Raw genomic sequence first — 22,256 nt, forward strand, 5'->3', positions numbered from 1 at the left:
CAACAATGAAAAAACAACCACCAAAAAAACTTAAGTGAATAAGTAGATGAGTAATGAGTAGTTGAGTGTCAGGATATGACAGGTATCCTTAAACACAAAATTAACTTTACTCCTATTAACTAGAGAAACATGTGCTGGCAGAAATGTTCTCATTCCCTACTTTTACAAATGTGTGTACCGGCAGGGTTTTGTAAGAGCTGTATTTCAAAGCTAATATAAGCACATATGACATACATTAAGCATAAGCATGTTCAGAGGGCAAAACACTTTGCATCTACTTGAAGCTCAAAGACATCACTACTGCTTTCATAACGGTTTTTTTTAAGCCAAGCAGCCTACTTTTGTGTTTGCAATGGTTTACAGTGAAAATGACCAAGCTTCCTCCCACTTGCACTCCTTCCCTGTGTAGACTACAATTTGACCACGTCTCAGCTATAAATCCCCATCTCACAATGAACTACTCATTAGAGAAATATAGAATGGGGTGCCTGAAAAAAAAAATCTTCCATCTTTTCACAGACAAGTCATAATAACAGTCTCATTATCATGCCAATGCTTTCAAAACACTACCAGAAACTAATTTCATTCTAGCATCTCCAGAGAAGCCCCTTCCCTTGCAAATTTTCAAAAATGTAATTTTTTTAATAAGCTGTTAAATAAGAAACAGAAATTAAATTGAAAGCAGTATCAAAAGCACAAATACAGACTTGGACAAAAAAATGCATTTGAAATTAATGAGACACACAGTTTGAAGTACACAAAAAAAATTTACAATTCAATCCTAGACATGGCACCAACCAGAAAGGGAGAAAGTTCATTAATGAGTCATTAACTATGAAGTCAAGGCTCAGTGTAGTCTCATTAGCCAAGTGGGTTAGACCTAATTAAAACACAGTACAAGATTCACATGAAAAGCCTAAACTGGCTGTTGCAGACTGTGAGGGTTCAGAGTGGGCACCAACCACCGAACCCACACATACCTAGAGAAACTCTTTTGCAACATGCTTCCTACTCTTAAACACAATAAAAAAGCCTGTTAGTGCTGTATAGCCTTCAAGTTATTATACTTTCTCAAGATGATAGGAAAAAACCCCAAACTCCCTCCCCTGCTTAATTTTGACAGCCATCATCTGACTCATCATGACGTCACCTGGTGTTTCTGCTGGCTATGCAGTACATACAGTGTTTTCAACCCGCACTGGTGCCAGGCATGCTGTACAGAAACTCAGGGAGGGAGAGCAGGGATGAAGCACAGGTACCACATTCCAAACAACCTCCTCAGCCAAACCATGTATCAAATTGCCCACAGGACACTAAAATACCCCAAAGTGATAGGTTTATAAGACTGGCACCTAAAAGGAAATGGCCTCCCATGACAAAACGACCACTCCAATATCAAAAGTACCGTGCAACAACACTGCATGAGTTCCACCCTGTTTGCTTGAGGTTGCAGTAACTCAAACAAGCCAAGCTTAACACTGAAGGAACCAAAAGAGTAGAAGTCTGCATGCCTTTGATTTGGGGAAAAACACCACCACCACCACACACACAAATCTTGCTTTTCATTTGTTTCATTTACCCTTCTTCTAGCCTTCAAGACACATGTGCCCAGTTATGAAAAAAACAACTGAAGCACAATTCAAATAAAACCAAGGCCTACAATGAAAAACACCTCTTCAGCATTGAGCCTACAATACTCTAAACGATATGATAAACTACTACAAAGAAAACAAAAGGCTAAAAAATCTCACAGTTAAGAGCTTCCTATTGTTGCTACCCTCCCTGATCTGTGTCAGGAGTCAGACATCTGTTCTTCTCCAGCAAAACTGGAATCAAATAATAAACCTTTTACCCCACAAAATTTTCACAAAAATGTTTCTATGAGCAAAAGGCATAGCTGAGTTACATAAAGGACTTCTATTACTAATTAAATCAAAATTAAAACCCCTTGTCAAGCACCATGTTTTGCAAACATATTTTTCAATGAAGCTTAACTTGAGTTCAGTGTAGCAGACTACTGTACTAAGAACGGGACCAGAAAGAGTTACGCCTGTGTTAGCCTACATACCTTTGTCCTTCTTGAAGTCTAAAGCATCTTCCTTATCTGTCACTATTTCCTTCATGTTGATAATGCTTTGGTGATTAAGCTGTCGAAGAATCTTAATCTCCCGAATAGCTGTAATTGGAAACCCTTCCTTTTCATTGTCCAGTCGTACTTTCTTTAGTGCCACCATTTCCCCTAAGAGAAAATTTAAATAAAAACATGAAGATTAAAAACCAAACTATGGAATTTACTATTGGGTTTGCTCGTTTGTTTTTAAAACCCTTCCCATTTGTTATTTCTGAATGGATTAAACAGTTACCATTTTGATGCCTGCACCAAACACTATGCTGAATGGAAACAGAATTAACCACTGGTGGGAAACAATCCCATGAAGAAGCAAAAGTATAAATGAGAATTTTCAGCTACCCACTGTAAGTTCTGTCTTGTTCCTCCTGTATACCTCACCCACCTGTATCCTGATACTCCACACTGGGTCTATCAATAAACCCCCATATAGTAGCGATTACCAACAGCAACTTCAGAGACAGAGGCCTGTGTCTGCTCTGGATTTCTTATTACTACATCACCACAGGTGAGAATGCATACATCTAGCTAGAAATGCTACATAATTGAAGATATGAGGCAGACAACACACGAGTTCTCAAATTCATGAGTATACTTTCTGCAACAGAAGTGTCACTGCCATGTTTACAGTGAGGAGAAATTTTCGTTATTATTTTACTGCAGGCTGGCCTGAATTGAACCTAGATTCTGCAAAACAGCAGGAGCACGATCTACTCATAGAATGATGGAGGATATCTAAAGACTGTATGTCAGCTCAACCATTTTTTTCTTCTAAGTTTATTGCTGTGTCTGGGAAGTTTGACAGCAGAGATATCTTTGTTAGCTCTAAAAAGGACTTATCCTACACCAATGTATATGACAAATACAGTAGATCACATTCCAGTATGACACAACGTCCACTTGCTTTGAAAGCCCATTGCACAGCTTGTTATAAGGTATCTCAAAGGCCACAATGCCACTCCACATAGGATCTGAATCCAAAGCTGACAGAAGGTTTGCTATAACTGTATGGACCCACTGAATACAGAAAGCAACAACTTCTACTGGAGAAATGACTGCCACACACAAATAACCCGAAGCTTGCTGAAGAGGCAACATGGTTATGACAGGATTAGAAAGTAAAATGTGTGAAGAACTGAATCGCAGGAGAGCAGGAAGAAGCTCTTAACAATGATTTGCAATGGTTCCCAACGTAGGAGGTAAAAAATAAAATCTGTGACAGTTCAACTTTAGTTCTTAAGTTTGCAAACTAAGACAAGCACAGGCGAAGAATGAAGAAGGAATTATAATTACACTTTTCATTTTTCCGGAAATCAGAAAAAAAGGAACTGTGGCTGGTATGTGATCCTATGTGATTCAGTTACTGCTGAGGTAGAAAGTTATCCAGCATTCAAAGCAGGCACAAATCAGCCAGAAGGGCAAGCCGTCACATAAAGAACTACTAACGGAACACAAAATGATCAAGCAACATACAGCCCACATGAAGAATCAGTTTCAATGCATTATCTATTGAGAAGTAGTGGCAACATTATTAAGTATCGCAGTGGTGACTGCTTGCTCATTTGAGCAATAGTTTAATGTGAAATTTTAAAATTTTGTCACTGTTGTAAAGTCACACTGCAAGAAAAATACCCAATATGCAACACTTTAGGGCTGTGCTGCACAGCAGCTCTTCCTGCTCTCAGCTAGTGACTATCAGAGACATTAGAGGGCAGAACACCACAAATTCTACTCAATATAAAAACAAACCCAAAATATCCTGTTCACTTTAGAACTGTAAGATTACATTTACTTTTTTTAACTTACCTGTGTCTTTATCTCTTGCTTTGTAAACTTGTCCGTAAGTGCCTTCACCAATAATACCAATGATATCAAATTTATCCACACAGCGCTTTCCCCAGTCTATTTCTTTTTCTTTTGTTTCACCGTGTCGTGGTCCACATATTCTAGAAAACAAGCATTTCTAAGAATACAGCTAATATGTCTATGGATTGTCTTAACCTTGAAAAAACACCTCAACGCTGCATATTTATGAGACATTATTAGATAACTGTCTTACTAACATTAAGTGGCAATAAACCACACAATTTGATTCAAGCCTCATTAATATTTTAAAAAGTCATTAAAAAGCAGAAACATTTTCAAAGCAATGTATTTTAAAGAAACTATTATCACTTCTGTTTGTTTGATAGGCTTTAGAAAAAAGTCTAACAAACATACTTTGGTCTTTTCTTGCTGTGTAACTGAACTGCTGGTTTCTTTTCTTCAGGGCTTTTGGATAACTCAGCTCCTCCAGGCAACTCAGGTGGAAGTGGCAAGTCTGCAAGCAGATGGCGAAGTTTCTTCTCTGCTTCTTTAACTGACTTCACAGAAAGATTCTCTCGCAAACTATTTAAAAAGATATAATTTTGCTAATAAGTTGAACACAGTAAGATGATATTAACATACATAAAGGAAAACCTATTGGAATTACTTTTTTAAAATACATGCATCAACATCTGAAATCTCTGCTTTTAGAATCTGCAGGACTTTGATTTATGCTTTAAAAATGGCTCAAACAGCTCTCTGGAAGATGCACAGCTAACTACCAAAATTCTACAGAAACTATGAAATGAGATCTTCCTGGTGAAAGCTGAGGTTAGATGACACAGCAAGCCTTACCAAGCCTGACTACTTCTGCCACACAAGTTTTTTCTCAAGCTTATGACCTAGACTATTAAGAATATTTAGAGCTCAGGTGCTGCCAGACATCAGAAGTGTAGTGGTAAAATCTGTACTCTGACTGACTTCTCATATAGATTACCCTAATCCAGTTCACTACAGCATTGCTCTCCAGAGATAACAAGCTTTGTGGTTACAGTAAACTGCAGGGCATTACGAGGCACTCCATGCCACCATATTTACAGATTCCAATCTCATACATTTGCTGAAACACTCCAGATTCACACGTTTCTAGTGACGAGCATGCAAATCAAGTGGGGAAAAAATCAGATAAAAAATGACAAAATGTTTTTCTGCCATGGGTTACTGGTATCTGACCATTTTTTTAATCATCAACCATAATTAGGTAACAGTTACTGACAATCAGTCTCTGTCTGAAGAAATATCACACACACATGTAATGTATTCCTTTAACAATTACTACACACAGAAGAGCATCTAGTGATGCTCTTCCCATTCTAATGGGGAAATTCTGAAAATAGACTTGCTGCAGGTTTTTTTTTTTGTTTGTTTGGTGGTGGTGGTGGTTGTGTTTTGTTTTTTTTAAAACAGATGGTTCCACTTTATCAGAGCCTCCTTTCGTTTCTAGATTTGTGCAGCTATGGCACATCCAGCAATTTTAAAGCATGACCATCTCTATATAATTATGTAACTGTTTCTTCCCCCACAGGACTCCCCTACGCTATTTTCTCCTTAAATTTCAAGCTTTGTCACTGCATCAAGAAAACTTTCTGTCATGCTTTGAGGGGACATTTTTCAAGATAGCGGTATTTGCCAAATTTCACTGTTCTACTGCCACCATCCTTCTCTGGGAACTGTTTCTGGAGGTTTTTCTGCAATTTCTCATCTACTTAGTTTAATTGATAAAGTAGGAACTTCTGTAAATGGAAAGATCTTGCTATCTTCCATCACAGATAATGCGTATTTTCTTTCTTATATTAATTGTAATCAGCAACCTATATGTAATTAAATAAAGCATTCCAGTGTTCTGTGTAGGTCTGTGCTTCCCATGCAAACAGAACACTAGAATTTCTTCTACCACTTCTCAAGCTGCCGCTGCCTGAATTTGAAGAAGCATCTCGCGGAAACATACTCATCACAAAGGAAACTGCCCTCATCACAAATATAAGGTTAGCATGCTATAAAGAATAATTACATGCACTGGCCAAAGGTGGTTTATCATGGTAAAGAAAAACGCTTAATTTTGAAGTTTGTATATTTGTATTTCTCTCACAATTTTGCTCCCGAACTTTCAATATTAGTGAAATTAAAATACATGAGAGATCATGGAATCACAGGTTGGAAGGCACCTCAGGGATCATCTAGTCCAACCTTTCTAGGAAGAGCACAGTCTAGACAAGATGGCCCAGGACCCTGTCCAGACGACTCTTAAAGGTGTCCAACGTGGCTGAGTCAACCACTTCCCTGGGGAGATTATGCCAGTGGTTGACTGTCCTCACTGTGAAAAATTTCCCTCTCGTGTCCAATTGGAATCTTCCCAAGAGCAACTTGTATCCATTCCCCCTTGTCCTCTCCATGTGACTCCCTGTAAAAAGGGAGTCTCCATCTTCTTTGTAGCTACCCCTTAAGTACTGGTACATGGTGATGAGATCCCCTCTGAGCCTCCTTTTCTCAAGGCTGAACAAACCCAGTTCTCCCAGCCTATCCCCGTATGGCAGGCTTCCCAGTCCTTTGATCATCTTGGTGGCCCTTCTCTGGACCCCTTCCAGCCTGTCCACATCCTTTTTGTATAGCGGGGACCAGAACTGCACACAGTACTCCAGGTGTGGCCTGACAAGCGCTGAGTAGAGCAGGATAATGACTTCTTTATCTCTGCTGCTGATGCCCTTTTTGATGCAGCCCAGCATCCTGTTGGCCTTCTTGGCTGCAGCAGCACACTGTTCGCTCATCTTGAGCTTCCTGTGGTACATGAAAACAGAGGCAGCCAAGAGCAGCCTTTTTCCAGGTCTGTTAAATCACACATCACTGACCTCCAGAAGAGTTTTCAATTTTTGCTAAACCTACACAGTGGTTTGCAACACTGCTCTTCCTTTAGGTAGTTCATTTCTAGGTTTATCAGATTTTTATTGAGCTTCTCAACTGACACGACATTAGGAATCAGCCAGTTCTGCGTAGCATCAAGCTTTCTTTGTTGGCACAATTTCCCCATAGTAACTCTGAGCCCAAGGCAAATACCTTTGCCCTCTTCCCCCCTAAAAAACATTGATCATTTTTCTTTGATGACTTAAGCTTTTTCATGACTTGTAATCACAACCATTCTGTTATGTTTATAACACCCTATAGGCAAAACTAAGCAAAGCATAAATGACATTGTATTACTTGTCATTAATCTTTCTAATGCAGCTGTTTGCAAGCATTAGGTGCTTTTTTGTTTTTGAAAGGAGAATGAGGCCAGTGCTGATATAATAATTTAATTGTAGCTTAACTCCTCTGTGCAATTTAACTACACTTAAAACAGGTATTACATTAAAAATACTAATAATGAGAAGCAATTAGCTTCAAGATGAAATCTCACTTCATATTATTGAATCAACACTGCAAAGCGAGTCATATATTTACTTAAACCAGTCAGTCTATTTTTTAGTTAAAACAGTAGATCTCGCTCTCAACTAACAGTGTCAGAAATCCCATTTACCTAGAGAGGATGGCTTTGTCATAAATTTAAACGCAACCGTACATTCACCACACAGATGTAATTCTAAACAATTAGAATGACATTTGCTAGAGTGCTGAAGGGCAAGAAACAAGATTTCTCTTATTACTAAAAGAAAACAACCAAAACACACACACAAAAACCCCCACCTGTCTAACACCTTGTTAGGTTGGATTTACTTAAAAAGCCTCCTGTGCATTCTAGTACTTAACACAGCATTAAATTACTAGCAAACACAAGAGAAACATTTACACCTCTAGTTATAACTACTTTTGCTAATCAAACACACACTACACTTCTCAAAGAACAAGTCAAGACAAGCTAGTTTCACAGATACGGAATATAAATAAAAGTAGTTCATAAGGTTTAGAATTTTTCTTTTACAGTTTGTTTTTTTACAAAGGTATATCAGACAAATTTGTTATTACTTCAATACTAAGAAATTTCTACTTGTGAAAAGTTGATTTCTCATATATACGTGAGAGGCACGTAACACCATGAGTAAAACCAAAAATAACTCTTCAACTTTGTCACAAAAACAAAAAGCAAAATAATAAGTTACCACTCAGCAGCATAATTTTCCAATACAAATGACAGCACATATTCCCCTTTAGGACCATGAAGAGACTTAATGTAGTCTAAACGCAGATGACACTTGAAATATAGACATTAATTTCTCCACTACAGACCAATTTTTATGCTTCAAAAGTTAACAAAAATGACAAGACATGGACCTCACTTCCATTCCGCTTTCAGTATCAAAATAATACTGATCTGAGAGAAATTATACTAAAGTAATGCACAGCTAAAAAAACAATTGCCTTCCAAAAGGAAGAGACTTTTTACCTCAAAACCCAACTAATTTAAGAATTTTCAGATGGCTACTGAATTCAACTTTTCCCCAGAAGTATGTACACGTTCATATTGAACTTGAAATCTTGATTCCTTGAATGCATCCTTGCATTAGTCCCAAAGCTATTATGTACCAGCTAATTTCAATTACCTCTTTAGCGTACTTTTTACCAAAAGGTTCCTCCTAGACTAAATCCTTCTCTTTTCAAAGAACAGTTAAATTATTTTAAGATCAAAATTCCTTCAGTTCACCAATAATCACCATGTTAAACAACTGAAGAGCAAGAACAAACTACCTAATGCATCAGCCTGATCTAGCGAATAGGATCATACTTGTTTTTCAAAGGAAATCATCATAATAATTTTTTTTAAAAGGACAATAACAACAGCAATAATGATAAAAAGGAACAGACAATGCCAATAAGCAAATCTGTGTCACAACTCACCTATCAGTTTCTTTATCTTCAGGCAGCGTAGGAGGCAAAGGCAAGGGTGGCAGCGTGGAGGTTGGTAGTGCAACAATTCGGTCCTTCTCCTTGGTTACTACACTTGGTGTACTTGGTTTGCTTTTCTCTTTTACAGTGACCGGTGGCTGTTTTACAGCAGCTAATTTATTGTCTTTTACTGCTGCGGGTTTCTGTTTACTAATTTTGTCTGCAATTAAATTATTTTCCCCTTTTGTTTCAGGAAGTGAGACCTTTGCTTTTGCCTTGTCATTTTTCACAATTGCACTGCCTGTAGGAGAAGGTGTATGCTCAGTTTTTATTTTCTTCAGGTCCTTTACATTGTTCACTTGAGGTGCACTTACAGCAGCGTCAGTGCTTCCCTTAGTAGGCGTTGAAGTATTGGAAGCTTTTGCACTGGCTTTGGCTGCCTCAGCAGCTCTTGCTTTTTTGTTTTTGTTCAGCTCAGCAGCCAGGCTGCTCTTCAGAGTCAATGTACTAGGAGAAATACTTGAATGACGACTTCTAGATCTAGACAATCTGTGTCTGCTACGAGACCTCGAGTGCCTTGATGAATACGGACTTCTGCTTCGAGATTTTGCTGATCTCCTGTTTCAAAAAACGTAAAGATTTACCCATTTAAAATTTAAGTCTAGCTGCTTTCTCAGTGTATCTGCTTTTTTGACAAACTACTTTTTTTAAACCAACCATTATCACCATGCTTATAGAATAAGTAAGTCTACAAAATAGGAAAGATCGTGCACAAAAAAAAATCTCCAGAGTTAATAAACCAAGATTTTATACCTAAACATGTTGTTAGAAAATGTTATAGCTTTCTTAGATGTAGTTTCTCCCATTAAAGAACTGCAAAATACAAGTATACCTATGGGACAGACATGTTCCTTTTCCCCTTTAAAGAAAAACTGATTCTATGCAACTTGTGCAGACACCTTTAGTATACACAGTATTTGAGAAAAATTCAGCTGGCTACAAAACCAAATTAATGTTTTAGCATGACAAGAGAAAACACAATACTGAAGCAGTAATTGCAGCAACTTCTTAAATTTCACTTTCACAACTGCCATTAAAATGTTAGTTGAAAAAAAAAAACCCAAACCATTAAAGGCTACCATGTAACCAACCGAGAGACAGCAATGAAGCTTAGCTTTCCTGTTTCAAAGTGTAACTGCATACTTCTTCCCCCTAAAGCCAAAAGTACTCAATACTTCTTATAGCTACTTATAAGCAAACAATCCACAAGTAGGCCCATGCTATGCCTGCATCAGAATAAAAAGACTAATAGAAAAAAACCTCTAAGCAATCTACAAAATCATAGAATGACAGCTGGGGGTATAAGGGAATCTTAACAGTTAGACTAGCAAACTTTTACTGTGCAAAAATACCATTTAATGCAAATTATTTTTCATTCAATTTTTCAAAGGGAAATCCTAATTTGCCTAGTAGTTTTGATTCAGTTCTTCATTAAAAACAAAAGGGAAAAAAACTTAATTGAGGTGAAGGGCATGAGAACAAGTAAAGTAGCCTAATCCAGTGCTACCACACAGAAACATTACCAAATAAATAAAATTAAATGTAGGGGTTTTAATCCCTTTTACCATACCAAGAATAGCAAGAGTATTCACCAGATTTACAAGCATTTTCTTGATTAAAGTCTGATGGAAATCTATTTTTCTTGAGTATATCACTTGAAGGGGAAGAAAAAGTATAATCAGGATAAAAAAATGCATTCATCAGCTGGACAAAGAAAAAAGTATCAAGCAATAGGAAAAATAAGACTTCTTGGAGATACAAGAACTTCAGAGCTCAAAAGATAGCACCAGTGTATGAAGGCTGTCAAAACTTTAAAGGAAAAAAAGAAAAAAGCCAGCTACGATCATTATGGTCAGGAGTATCCACCCCTATGTCGAACTTAAGTTTAGTTGCAATTAAATTAATTGAGTTTTAATTATCAACACAAGAATTTACATTTCAATGCATCAACTGAGCAAACATTTAATATAGTACTATGCTTCTATTTTGTGTGCAATATTGACTAATTTCCAAATTTGCAATTTTCCTGCATCATGTCTCCTTTCTAAAGCAACACAAAAAATCATTCAGATAAATCAAGATTATGCAGGAATGACTCAAAACAATGTGTAGGTGCACATACTGAACACTATAGCACAAGCTTCAAAATTCTGTAAGTAAACCTGAAATTGATCCAACCCCACATGAGGATAAGTCTTGGAAACTAACAGTTCAATTCTATGTCAGGAAGCAGATTTTATAGAATTTTCTGGCATGGCAGGATAACAAAGATGACATAATAAGAATAAAAATAAATAATTTACACTTTAATGTAAAAAAAAAAACCTGCACAATTCTGTTCCCTGAATTTCCAATGAAAATCCAAACTTTCATATCTGTTGAAGTGAACTGAATGTCCATTAAAAAACAAATAAAACCATATTATTGGTCAGAAAAATCCCCTTGAAAACTCCTTTCTGCTCCATTATAAGACATTTGCTGAAGTCATTTTTCCCATTATTACTTTGGAAATCTAAGTACTAAATCCCACAGAAAATTTTCAGAGGCTAGGCCAAACTGAAATAAAAGTAAGAAAGGGCAAAGTTCTACAATACAGAGTTATGATGGAGTAGTAGGAAGAAAAAGGAGGGCTGAGACTATCCAGAGGACACATACACTTCACATTCTAGGCCAGATCTCCACTCACACTGTTATCTCACTTTCTGAGAGGTATTATTATCTCAGGCAGAGGTATACTGCTACAGAACTGCACCGGCTACAGAATCAGTATAATTACATTTCTCCAGCATCAAGCACAAACTAATAAGCCCCATTAGACCTCAACTAACTTCTATAAATGATAGATCATTTGCAAGGATGTCACTAACCTGTCTTGGAAAACATTTGCTTGCACATCTTGTTCATACATCAGCTATTCTAAACTGACGCTCACTCCAGTTACCTGTAGAACACAGCCTCCATCCCAAGGATCTCACTGCAACCTGCCTTACCTGTATTATTTTTGTAAAACTTAAAACATGCCCTAAATATCTCAAAATCAGTTATATTTCTTTCATAAGTACAATTCCTGGGGTTTTGTTTTGTTTGGTTGGGTTTTTTTTTTGAAAGGTGCCTAATATAATCTATGTCACAAAAAGAAATATGGATGTAATTCCACATGGACCAGAAAAGAGAAGTATCAGCTTAAAACACTGCAGTTGCTGAGACACCATGTCTGATTGTAAGCATCTTTCCATTCCACTTTGGTTCAAAACAGAACAGGTTCATTTAAATCACTACTGAGGATGAAATGAGAAAATCGGTTCAAATTAGTGACTGCAAATGCTCACCTGATCAGCTACCATAACTTGGTGAAGAACAGGCAGTTTTGAAATCCTGGGCCAAAAATAACCTAAATCTTTATACCTTCTTCAAAAACAAACATGTCAGGAAGCCAAGCATTGACAGTGGTTTGATGTACATATTCTACCAACGTTAATCAGGAGTCTGGGATGAGAACATGGATTTACGCAAGCTCAGCAAAACCCCACCATTCACCCCAGGTTTCACACCCCAAATGACAATAGCATCGCTTTCTCATGTCAGAATCACATCCATGTGGGAGACAGCAAGTACAGATGCACACAAACATTTAAGTTTCAGTTCCATACCACAGCCCCTAACAGCAGATCAAAATGATAGCCGCCTAGTTTTAAAATATGTTGACTAAGTATAATCTCTGCACTTGTTAATTTTTTCCCCAAGTTTTTCATTATTTATGTTGGAAAAATAATTTACATTGCATTACATAGAGCACGTCTGTGCTAATAATAAACTAGATCTTCCCTTTAGCATGCCAAAGTCCTTTGAAAGAACCTCTTGCTGTACCGTGTCCACTGGTCTAGACTCAAGAGAGTTAGAGCAAAAGCATTACCACTTTCAACTAACAGACAAATGCTGAATCTTAAGTAAAAGGCAACTTTGTCAAAGTGCTAGTTATTTGAGTTACAATCATAAAATCTGGTGTTTTCACTAGCTTAATTATCTTTTTCTAATATTCAACTATCACGTTCTTTCATCAGTGTCATTCCAGAAGTCCCAAGAGCACCTTCCAGGCTAGACAAAACTTAGGTACAAGCTTCCGTCTATAAAAATGGCACAAAACTAGAACTACGTACACTTACAGGCTTTCCCTCAGAAGCATATACAGAACTTAAAGAAATACTGCCTTATACATAATAAAACCAGCCAATTCACTCTGTTCAGAGCTAATGCTTATTTCACATAAAAGATGAAGTCACAGCAGCACAGAAACAGGCTCACACAATAGCCAGTGTCTGCCGTTTAACAGGACACTAACATTTTACTGGAACCCTGAAAACACACCAGGAGACACATCTGAAATATAACAGCACACTCTAAATCTTCTAATGATGTGTGTGCATGCATGCACACATATATATAAAATGCCTTATCTGACACTCATTTGCCACCAACTATTTAATCTTTAATCAGGAATTTTTTAACAGAGTAAACAGGAACAAAAGAACAGTGCCTACAACTGCACAGAACTGCATTGCAAATGGCAAACAAGCCCAACAAGACAATCCAAACTTTTCTTCCCATGCCTGGAGAGATCAGAAAATGTACTAAACCTAAGGGCCACATCCAAACCTCCCGAACCAAAAGCACCAGCACCTGGAGGTAGCACACATGGGGAGAGACTACTAAGAAGCCCCCATTTCAGGCAAGTTTCTTCTAGTGCTGCTTTTTATTTGCACCCAGAAGCTCTGCCTCATCTGCAAGTACCTTTGCAATGCTTAGCCATTAATAGTCTTCTACGAGCACCCCAAATTCACTTCACGCAGATCTATATCCGTACAGAGAGGATAACTGCCAGAGTTCACGACAGTCATAAAATCACTTCTGAACCACATATAGATTTCAATATTTATATATATGGAGGGGAAAAAAATAAAAGATAAACTAATTTGGCTAAAAACTCTAAGAATCAGTATGACTAGCTTGCATTTGAACTAAGAAGTTCTTTGCATAAAGCTACTTTTTTTTCTTCCCCAGAGACAGCAACAAAGGAAACTAGGAGCACAAATAGATTAGCTGCAAAGGGAAATTGAAGTAATTACATAATATTCTGTGTAGCTATAAAATAAAACTAGAAAAAATAGTTTAAGCCATTATCTACAAAACACATATGAGAAGAGGCAGATTTAAAGAAACTGATAGAGGAAGAAAGCATTAGTAAGGAAGTCACCCAGAAACTGAAACTCAGCTCTGCTTTCCTCTATTTTTCAGAACAACAAAAAGAATGCTTCCCCCCCAAGAAACAATAATGAAAAATAAGTTGGTCTGGGTATCACAGCTTTTTTTTCTTTTGAATATTTTTTGCCTAGCATCCTAGATTTCATAAAACAAACCAGTATTGTTTCTCTGCTAAATTAATACAACATACTTATTCACTGTATCAAAACCTACTTAAGATACTGAAGTGTTATTAGTTACAAGTTTCAAAACTGTTACAAAGTTCCTCCTTCTCACAAGGCAACATTCTATTGCACTTCACTGGTTAACTGATCAATTACCAAACAGTAGATTTATCAATGAATTTAACAAAAAAGTCTACTGATGTATATCATCACTTACATTCTCAAGCATATCATGAGGGAATTCCAAATAGTAACTTCAAATATAAAGCGCTGTTATTTTACCATCTTGGTATTTGAAAGCGCAGAGGAAAGAAAAATAAGCATTACACATGTCAGATTTCCAGGAAACAGGTCTCACTCAGCTTACATGTTTTTTCTTGCCATGCTACTTTGCTAGGTGCTTCTTTCCCATTCCAATCCTCCCTTTATTTTAATACAAAGAACCATTACATTTTATTGACAAATCAGAACAGTCATGCGTTACCTTCTCGTGTTTGTAAACTTGAAAACCTCTTTTCTTCTTAACTGCTTTAAGAGCGACCTAAATCCAACATACTAGCAGCCAGATACCTGTGTTAGCTACGTGCAAACAATATTATACTCGGAACGTATCAGGGTCTACAGAGTTGAAGGGAACTAATTTTTGTCAGTAACTTTTTGACAAGACATAACACAAAGGGATTCATGAGAATAAGAGTGGAAAAACAAGAAACTGAACCAAAGGGGATTAAAACGCCCACTGTAACCCAGCTCTTCCATTAACAACCAGCAAACGCTGAACTCCTAAGCACTGCCATCTTCCCCTGTTGGTAAGGTCAGAGCATATTTGAAATGGGAGACCTAAATTTAATCAATTGGCTTCACCGCAGATCTTCCAAGACATTTATAATCACTCAGTAACATAAACCACCCTGACAAAACATTCTAGTTCATAGCACAGCTTTCCCATGTTGCACTAGCAGGCAATTGTATAATTCATTTCTTTAAGCCGTACCAGTAATAGTGCTCTCTCACTTGATTCTGTATTAAATTATTTTCTCTAGCCCCTAGTTCAAGCAAGCTCTGCAACCAACCACCTACTCAACTGCTTTGTGAATCAAAACTACATAACTTGCTGATTCAAACTGTACATCTTTGAAAGCGTCTCCAATACACACATACTTAAAAATTCCTGACATGAATTTTATTAGTTTCTCGAATCTGCTTTACAATCCTATGTTCTCAGATGAGAACTCTGCCTACAGAGAAATCAACCAGCAAAAAGTCAAGTCAAATGCCATGTTCTAAATACCATCGATTCTTTCAAATGAAGTCCCTTCCCACAATAAGGAAAGAAGCAGTGCAACGAGGAAAAGGAAAGGCATGCCATCATGGTTGGGCAAAAGGCAAAGTCCACTGCCAAGTATCAAAACAAGTCTTAATAAATTCAGAATATGTACTCGAGTTAGAGCCTCAATACACACTGGAAAAATTAGCTATTCCAAACAGCAAAAACCTAGAGTTTCACATTTTAAACTCTGCAAAATCCAGTTTTACTAAACAAGATTAGAGAGCTTTATGTAAAAAATCTTCTTTCACCAAATAAGCGGAAAATATGTCTGAAAACTTCTCCTACACCTCTAAGTCCAAAAGTAGCAGAATTACTGGGATTCAACATTATTTTCATATACTGTATGAAACAATGTCTTCTCCATGAAGCAGGCATTTACTAGCTGAATGTGTTTCACCATTTTCCCTACGCTTGTTTTGGTTTTGCACGTAAATGATCCATATTTTGCAGGGCCTTGCTACTACAGACAAGCTACCACTAGAGAATCGGATGGTCTATAGTACCAATAGGAAAAGAAATCTTGTATTTTTCTATATGCAACATCCACACACACAGTAGTACTATGCTAGTAGTGCCCCACCCACTTACTTTTATCTAGGCAGATGGGTAGGTGTATCCAAATTTGGAAAAATGTGATTACTCATCTATAGAGCTAACTGAATTAAACGTGTGATCACATAGCATATGACCTGACTGAAGTTATGAAAAATAGCTCTTCTCTTCCTACAATTTCATCCTAAACTAGTTTCCACAGAGAGACCGTGTCTGCATCTTTTGTCAACCATGGGGTTTTCTTCTTGCCCCCCGCTTTTTTCTTGTTAATTTTAAAAAGGGAAAAAAAAAACAGTAAAAAATATCAATAGAGAAAGAAACACGTCATACTTTTGGTATTATGGAAGAATCTCCATTTTGAAAATGTGCATGTGCTACTTTAGAACAGCTGCGTTACTATCCATGAGAAAATATAGTAATGCAATCCACCAGCAGCAAGTAAAGAAGTTTTGTCCAACAAGTGGAAACAGCTCAAACAATCAGTTTGCACAAAACACAGGTGTTTGCTGCTACTATAATGGAAAAGGCAATTAGTCTACCATTCAATGAGACTTTTCCAATTTCCCATGGAACACATATCTAGAGACTTTGCTTCTCTTCAGAACCCACCTGCAGTCAACATCACCGAAAGACAGTAGTCGGGGTCACTATTACAATTCAAACCACTCAACTCACAGCAATTGCACTGTTGCTGCAGCTTGAGAAAACCAGGGATTCAAACGAGCGAAGCTGACTTCTCTTGTTTCTCTTCAACTGTTAACTAGAAGTTTCTCCCTAAGCAACTCAGAGACCTAGATGAAAAAATCAGCACTCCAGACACACAAGACTTCCAAGCATACTAGAACCACTTCATTCTCTTTTTTTAGATACCAAAATAACTAGATAATTTATATCACATTATGGAAGACACACATGAGATACAGAATGAAAAGAGCAAAAAGACTTGTATGCTTAGTCAAATACAAAGTTCTTACTGTCTTGACACCATTATAGCTGGATACAAGCCCAGAATTAAGTCTTTAAATCATCCAGATGAAGACGACAGGTGCTGTAAGAAGCTGTTGTCTTCATAAAACCATAATATTCTATCAAGCCTAAGGCCACTACACCATTATCTAAACAGCAGAGCAAAAAGATCTTCAGCATTTTGGGAGCAGTACCACAGAGTCAAGCAAAAATAAGCAATCACGACACAGTTCTGAACGGCTAGAACAATCGTATAAATACCTTCCATCTTTATTTCCCCACTGCCACCATGACACGCATGACGCATAATAGCTATATGGGAGCAAAGAAACACTAGCTTGCATTTCTCCACACCAGGTAAACATTAAGAACAACTAGGCTTATCTTCACACTTTTGATTTCTTTCCTTTTCTGTGAAAATGACATTTTTACAGGACAGACTAACCTTGCTTTCTACATGTAACAACCTCTGCTTTTCACTAGGCCATTCCAATCCCTTTCCAGTAAACCTGGCAATCTGCATTTTTTAACAAAGTAATTTACCTGTATGTGGTTAAAGATGGGATGCCAATTACAGTTTAACTTGAGGCAGGAAGGCGTGAAGTCACAAAGCTAGCTCCTGGAAACAGACCTGCAGCTCAAGGAAGATTTACGCACTTACCACAGAGACAACTCCAAAATCAGGAGATTAAAACTCTCATGCTTCAAATCACAGGCCCACTACCAACAGGAAAAAAAGAAACACAACACTCCAAACTTTGTTCTGTAACACTCGTCCTATCCAAGATCTCCTGTACTTTCTACTACAGCACTATCAGCCAGTGCATAAGACAAGATCATAAACTAACTGTACTGTCAGTCTGACTAATACATTTTTTCTTAAGTGCAAACCTAGCATACGCAATTCTGCTCATCATTATTAGCTTTCTTATTCCAGGATATAAGCATCTACAGAATATAATCTGATTCCTGGAGTGTTTAAGTCAACCTATGCTTGTAATATTCCTGCTATTCTATTATTCAAATAATCTTGAAAGAGTATCCTTAACCACTTGTAACAGGCTCTCACAGAACAACAACATGCTGTTTTTCACAGTACTCAGAGTTTTCTGCTTGAAACACCCTATTGTTTACAAAATGATTCCATACAACTGTACCTTAAAACAATCACTTTTTTGCCCCCCACAGACACCTTTGTTCTATCCCTCTGAACAAAAAGTGGGATGCGGTTTTGTTACTTTGTTCTTTAAACAGCATTCAATGCACACCCAGGATAGCGGACCTTACCAGCAGCCACCCAAACACAGGAGTGGCTTCAGCATCCTCACTGGATACACACAGTGGGACACCCCAAATGGTAACCAACGCAAAGTGCTTGTTGCAAACACCAGAGAACAGTTCTCAGACAAGCCACCAGGTAACGCCCTGAAAACAAAATTCCTGCCAGTGGAACAGCAAATCACCTGATGCATTTCAAACTGAAGTCCAGATGTGAATTTAAGTAAGCCCATAAACAATGAGGCAATGGTAAGATTCCAATAAGGGAAATAAAATCTTCAGTTCTAAATACATACTAGGCAAATCCTTTAAATTCCCAGCAGTTTTGCTGCAAGTTTAAGTATTTTAAAGAACTTTAATTCTGCTTCTGTTTGTATCTGATTAGAGATACAGCCCACATTTCCTCACCATATAAAATTCAAACTTGCAGCAATGCTGACCTTTTTACTTTGAGTCCCCACTAACAGTAAGAAAATGATCTGCAAGCACATGTCAAAAGTATACACATATGTAAGCTTACTGGGAAAAGAGCTTACGTACGCTTTCATAGGCTGTGTGAAATATGGAAGACAATTTAACAAAACTTGACACTGCCTCCTTTTCCCAGCAAAACAGAAAGCCTAAATCTTTCTGTAGACCTCTAAAAAGAATAAGAAACACTTGAAACAGAAATTGCCCGCCAGCTTGTTTGCTCTTTAGATTAGCAGGAATCAAACCAACACAAGTGTATTTAACATGCGTCATTTTATAAGGGGGAACAGGATGCATAAAAATGTACCTGAGAATCTCTGTACTTTGTAAGCAAGGATTAAAAAAATCAAAATTGATCCTTCAGAAAACCTGTCCTCTGATAAGCATCTTTATTTGATCACTCTCGTCTGAAAAAGTGCTCATGTCCTTTAATATTTAAAAACATTTTTCCAGCTAAGTGGTCTCCCAGAGAGGAACTAGCTGCAGGAGTGCTGCAAGCACCCGGGTCTCCCTTTCTCCCAGAGACAGGACAGGAAGATCTTTGTACTTGTCCTGCTCCCCTTCCCCCCACCCCAGCTTTCTGGCAGCAAGAGGGCAAGAGGGAGGGCTTTTGTTGCTAGCTGCAAGCCTCTCCAGCCTGCCCTCCACCCCAGCCACGACTCCACGCGCCGAGCCCCGTCCCTCCTCCCCGCTCCCTCCACACACACACATCCCCTCCGAGCCCGTACTCACCGGATAACGGGGCTGTAGGGGCTCCGCGACCGGCGCCAACTGCTGTAGGGGCTGGGCGACACATCCCCGCCGCGCTCGTAGGAGCTGTGCCGGCTGTAGCTGGGGGAGCGGCGGCGGCTGTAGGGGCTGAGGGGGGAGCGGCCGCCCACCGGGCTGAGTGACTTGCGGCTCCGCTGGCCCTGCGAGGAGCGGTGCAGCGGGGGGCTGTCGTCCCGGCCGGGGCTGGGGGACGAGCGCTGCCGCCGGTAAGCCTTGGGCTCGGGCTTGTCGTCTCGGTAGGCCTTCGGTGGGTCCTTGTAAGCCGACGGCGGCTCCTTGGCCGCTTTAGTCCGGCTCCGGTGGGCTTTGCTCTCCCGCTCTTTCCTGCCGCTGCTGGGCGAGGCGAGGGAGCCCTTCCTGCGGCCGTCGCTGCCGCCGCCGCTGCTCTTGAGTCCCTCCCGGTCCTGGCCGCCGCTGTGATTGTGGCGACTGCGGGACTTGGAGGAGGAGGCGGCCTCGGCTCCCCCGCGGCCCGCCGACGCCCCCTCCTGCTGCGCCTTCTCCTCCCCCCGCCGGCGGTGCTCCCGGTGCCGCTCCTTGGAGCGGCCGCTGCTGCTGCGGTGCTCCCGGCGGGACCGGCCGCTCCGCTCCGCCTCGCTCCTCTGCCGCTGGGTCCCGCCGCCACCGCCCGAGGAGGAGGCCGGGCTCCCCCCGCCGCTGCCCGCCCCGCCGCCGCCGGCCGCCCCGCCGCCGCCCACCAGCCCTTCGGACTGGGAGCTCACGTCGTCGTACTCCTCCACCAGTGTGCTCAGCCCCCCACTACCGCGCCGCTTCTCCGCCTCCTGGGTCCCGCCGCCACCGCCGCCTCCGCCGCCCCCACGGCCCCGCCGCCGCTTGTGCCGGGAGCCCGAGCGCCGCTTGCCCCGCGGCCGCTTCCGCTCCCCGCCCTCCCCGCAGCAGGAGGAGGCGCCGGTAGCCGCCAGAAAGAGCAGGGACTGCGGCGGCAGCGGCGGCTGCAAGAGCGGGGGCTGCAGGAGGGGCGGCTGCAGGAGCGGGAAGAGTAGCGGGTGAGGGGCCGGCGGCGGGGGGGGGGGGAGGCTGCGGTTGGGCCGCGAAACGCTTCCGTCTCCGGTGATGCAGCCGCTTCTTCTCGGCCGCCGCCTCCACCGCCGAGCTGCTGCCGCCGCCGCTCCCCCAGCCCCGGCTTCCCCCGCTCCCGCCGGCCGCCGCGTCCGAGGTGCTCGGCATCGAGCTCACTCACGGCCGAGGACGAGGACGCGGCCTAGGGAATCCGCCGCCGCCGCCGCCCTCCTCCTCCTCAGGGCGCTGCCGGCGCCATGGAGACCCGGCGCCGCGCAGAGACACGGGTACACCCGCCGGCCGGCCGGCACCGGCGCCTCGCCTCGCTCCCCGCCCGGCCGCGCCGCCTCACATAGGGGGGCCGGGCCGCGCCGCCCGCCTCGGGGCCGGGCGCTGGCCGGAGCGGCGGGAGCCTCCCGCGGGCCCGGCGCGGCCTCCCGCAACGCGGAAGTGTCTGCTGGCGGCGGCGGCCTCCTCCTCCCTCACTCCATCCCGGGCCGCGGCCGCCTCCTCCGGCGCCGGGCGGCGCTGCGCGGGGGTGCGGAGGCCGGCCGCAGGCAGCGGGCTGCCGCCTCCTCCCTTCACTCGCTCCCCGGCGGGGCGGCGGGGTCAGGCCGTACCGGGGCCGGGGCCGCTGCCGGGCGGAGTGTCCCGGGCGGCGCGCCGCCCTGCGCTGGCCCCGAGGCCGCTTACCCTGCCCGCTGGCGGCGGCGGGGGCTCCGAGGTGCCCGGTCCCCAGTCAGCGGCGGCCGAGAGCGCTGGCGCGGCCTCCGCGCTGCGGGCGGGTGACACACGCATACACACGCACCGGGGACACGGCCCGGCGGCGCGCAGCGCATGCGCAAGGCCGGCGGCGGGGGGGGCGCGGCGCCCCGCCAATCGCGCGCCGGGCTGCCGCCCTCGCCCGCATGCCCGGAGCCGGGAGAGCCGCCCCGCTCTCGCGAGATCTGCCCATCCTCCCTGCTCGCTGGTGGCTCTCGCGAGATCTGATCCCCCCCTTCCCCTCCGTTCCCGGGTGGTTCTCGCGAGATGGCGCCGCTCGCGCGGTCACGGCGCCGCGCTCGCCCCGCCGGCGGAGAGACAGGGAGCTTCCGGCCGCGGCGGGGTGGGGAGGTAGGTCAAAGAGCGCTTCCGGCAAGGGCTGAGGGGAACGGGGGTTGCCCGCCCCACCGGTGCTTGTCCCCTGCCCTCCGCACCGGGGTCCGCCTGGTGGCTGGGGCTTCGAGCGGTGGAGGTGCTCGGGGAGGCCGCCGTTGTTGTCAGGCTGCCGGCAGATGGGGCGGCGGTGGAAGGGAAGCGGCGGGCGAGGCGTCCTGGGCAGCAGGCGGGCTCTTTCCGCTTAGAGATCGCGGATCTCGGGGCGCGGGGTCCGCGGCGGAGGGGCCTCGACAGCCCGGCCGCTGGCCACTGCCACCCGGGAGCTCTGGCAAAAGTTTTTTTATATATATATAATGTATATATACTGAAGCCCAAAACATACTTTATTGTGGCCCACACCTGTCCCATTCAGGTCATATCCATGAGCAGCGCAGCAGGAATTTCATTCTGTCTTACTATACAATGCGTGTTAATGTTT

General features: G+C 42.2%; 1 protein-coding gene across 1 annotated transcript in view; it reads right to left on the reverse strand.

Moving 5' to 3' along the window:
• Nucleotides 1–21,578, reverse strand: part of CDK13 (cyclin dependent kinase 13) — a 49,894-nt gene extending 28,316 nt beyond the window's left edge. The window contains 6 exon segments of the mRNA XM_064443859.1: nt 2,069–2,239; nt 3,935–4,074; nt 4,349–4,516; nt 8,822–9,427; nt 19,622–20,691; nt 20,693–21,578. Of these exon segments, the coding sequence (XP_064299929.1) occupies nt 2,069–2,239; nt 3,935–4,074; nt 4,349–4,516; nt 8,822–9,427; nt 19,622–20,691; nt 20,693–20,848 (2,311 nt within the window). The 5' untranslated portion in view covers nt 20,849–21,578.
• Nucleotides 21,579–22,256: the final 678 nt, after the last annotated feature.

Source organism: Phalacrocorax carbo, chromosome 2 (assembly GCF_963921805.1).
Source record: "Phalacrocorax carbo chromosome 2, bPhaCar2.1, whole genome shotgun sequence".
In the NCBI taxonomy this organism is placed as follows: domain Eukaryota; kingdom Metazoa; phylum Chordata; class Aves; order Suliformes; family Phalacrocoracidae; genus Phalacrocorax; species Phalacrocorax carbo.